Genomic DNA, 3106 nt, shown 5'->3' on the forward strand with positions numbered 1-3106 from the left:
AAGAGCCTCTTGATGCAGTTGAGGACCTCTGTGGCAAATGCCCTTTGAAAGTTTGAGATGTGTAACCACACCCCTTTACGAACACCAGGGCTTCAAAATAAAGCTTCAACAAACTCATTAAAGACATAGTCCAAGTACAACAAAAGGGACTTTCTAGCAGGTATTACTGTACTACCCAGGTACCAGAGAGGCTCCAGAGCAAGATGTCTCCTCAGAGCTGTTGATAGGAGGATCACAGCATATCTCAGCAGGTGTGAACAAACATGACAACTCACCTACTTTCTTGGAGCTTCAAATCATTCTGCAGGACTGTGAGGTCAATTTGGAAGTTGTTAATGTGCAGAGCCAATGCAATGACGTATGCTGTGATTTTAGCCTTCATTGATGCAGAGATTAAATTCTGGACACTGCATGGCAAGAGGAACAACACAAGATGTGAAGTGTCAGTGAACCCAAAACACAAGCCCCACTAGGTGCAGACAGAACAGGAGCCCCAGTTAGACATGATGGACTTTTCCTAGACACCAAAGAAGAGCTCAAAGCAGCACAGACCTCTGATCACAGGGGCCTAACAAGTTTCTCTGTCCTTCTCAGGTGCCCGCGTTTCTGTTCAGAAGTGTGGGCTCCTAAGGTTATCACTATGCAGCCTTGACAAATCCACCAGCTAATGAATGACACATCAGTCTCTTTGGCACTGGTCCCTTGCAAGAGGAAGGCAAAGAAAAGCTCTTCTGAGGGTATTCAATGGAAGTACTAACGGCGCCTCAAATACATAACCCACACAAAGCAGATCCCTGTCTGGTGGTCCTCTGGCAGCATATGGCTACTTGTCACTGGTCACTCACTGGTCAGAGCCTTCAGACAAAAGCTGGCCCATTTGGACTGAAACTCTCTGCTCCTGCCAGGTCAACAGTGGTAGTACAGCTATGCAATAGCAAAGCATCACCATCATGCCTCTTCTAGGCAGAGAGGCTGTTGGCTCCCTGAGCATGGGGAAGACACTGGCAAGAGTAAGGACACTCTTCATTCTTACCGTTATTTTGGTACTTCCCATTCAACAGAATTGCTGAAAACATTTATCCAGATTTTTAACTTCTTAGTTGTAAGTGGCATCTGTCAGAAGGCTGCAGCCAACAGCTGGTCAAAGGCAGCCTCCACTGCCTGAGGCTCCCCCTGCAGTGAGACAGCACTCAGCACCCCACACAAGTGGCTCTGACAGTGCTGGAAAGGGGGACTTTGTAGAAGCTCCAGTCATGGGGTGATAGCTTCTCCTGTCTGACCTCCATGGCAGGATCAGGCCCTACTTTACTAAACCAGACTTTGTCACTGATGGCAGGGCAATCCTGGGCAAGCTTAGGCAGAACTCTTTGGCCTGGATCTGCATGGGTCTCAGCTCAGGGCAAGTTAAACGGTGCACATCTTTAGTTTTGTCTGTGTGGGTTTCATGGAGAATTCAAAAGAGTCAAGTCATGCCTAGGTTCATGTAAAAGCACTCCTGTAATGCTAATTAAACTATGTGAATGTAAAGAAAACACCATTATTTAGCCACTACAACTGCCTCTGTCCTGACCCACATGGTGGAAAGAGCTGACGCATCCATCTGGCAGCTGCCTTGGTTCACATGTGAAAATGTACATGCGAAGAGCTGCCTGTTTACCTGCAGAGCCAAGAGTTAGCTCTAAAGCAAACACCCAGTCTGCCATCCTGCATTCAGAAATGGTCAGGCAGATCATAGAATCATACAATGGTTAGGGCTGGAAAGGACCTTAAGATCATCTAGTCCCAAGCCCCCTGCCATGGGCAGGGACGCCTCGCATTAAACCATGTTGCCCAAGGCTCTGTCCAGCCTGGCCTTGAACACTGCCAGGGATGGCGCACTCACAGCTTCCTTTGGCAGCCTGTTCTAGTGCCTCACCACCCTCTCTGTGAAGAACTTCTTCCTTATATCTAACCTGAACTTCCCCTGTTTAAGTTTAAAGCCATTACCCCTTGTCCTACCACTACAGTCCCTCTCCAGAATTCTTGTAGGCCCCCTTCAGGTACTGGAAGGCTGCTCTGAGGTCTCCACACAGCCTCTCTTCTCCAGGCTGAACAGCCCCAACTTTCTCAGCCTGTCTTCATACAGGAAGTGCTCTAGCCCTCTGATCATCCTCGTGACCCTCCTCTTGACTTGCTCCTACAGCTCCGTGTCCTTTTTATGTTGAGGACACCAGAACTGCACACAATACTCCAAGTGAGGTCTCAAAGATCAGATCAGGCACCACATTTGATCGTGCTAGCTAAATCCACAGGTACAGGCTTGCTTTAGCACACAAGACCTTGCTTCTCCCCTAAGTCACATTTTAGACCTGTGTGGGAAAATGGGGGAAATTACAGACCACCTCCCCCAGTCTCCCCAAAGTTCTATTATAACACTAATGAAAACTTATGGTAAAATGCAGCTGCTTCTCCCACAGTGGGATGCGGTTGGATGCACAGAATCTATCCGGTGATAGCTCCCCAGGCAACCCTGCAACCTTGACATATGCTGGGAGAAACTGACTGGAGGGTGGAGCAGAGTGAAAGCCCTGTGGGCAGGCTCTGTTGTAAAAGGAGTGGGAATGCGAAGGCACCATGTACTGATAAATGGCACAACAGCTGCTAAACAAGGAAACTAGATTTGTATTTGTAAAAGCAAAGCAAGAGGATTTTACACCCATCAGTAATGAAGTATGACTAGAGTCACTCAAGCTCCATAAGCACGGAGTTAAAAAGTTGAAACCTATGTTATTATGGAGAAGCCTGGACAGCTGCAAGGGCCTCCTACACCATCTGGATGAACAACACTAATGAACAAAGAACTGATAGTGGAAGAGGAGGCTTTGCCCTTGTGTAGGTTGATTAAGAAACAGGGCTAACAAATCTCTAATGAGGAAAGACCATCCTTGAAGCCTGGTACATCTTGGAAGCACAAAGACATTGCTAACATACAGCTTCATGCAGCCCAGAAAGCCAACTGTATCCTGGGCTGTATCAAAAGGAGCATGACCAGCAGGTCAAAGGAGGTGATCTTGCCCCTCTACTCTGCTCTCATGAGACCTCACTTGGAGTATTGTGTACAGTTCTG

At 47.6% G+C, this 3106-nt stretch overlaps 1 protein-coding gene across 1 annotated transcript in view; it reads right to left on the bottom strand.

Annotated features, from left to right (window-relative positions):
- POLR1E (polymerase (RNA) I polypeptide E, 53kDa) overlaps window positions 1–3106 on the bottom strand; it is a gene marked incomplete at its 5' end in the record, with an annotated part of 15627 nt that overhangs the window by 2442 nt on the left and 10079 nt on the right. The window contains one exon of the mRNA XM_010015871.1: window positions 276–407. Within this exon, the coding sequence (XP_010014173.1) occupies window positions 276–407 (132 nt within the window). The remainder of the gene's footprint in view (window positions 1–275; window positions 408–3106) is intronic.

Source organism: Nestor notabilis, unplaced genomic scaffold, assembly GCF_000696875.1.
Source record: "Nestor notabilis isolate BGI_N333 unplaced genomic scaffold, ASM69687v1 scaffold6566, whole genome shotgun sequence".
Taxonomy (NCBI): domain Eukaryota; kingdom Metazoa; phylum Chordata; class Aves; order Psittaciformes; family Psittacidae; genus Nestor; species Nestor notabilis.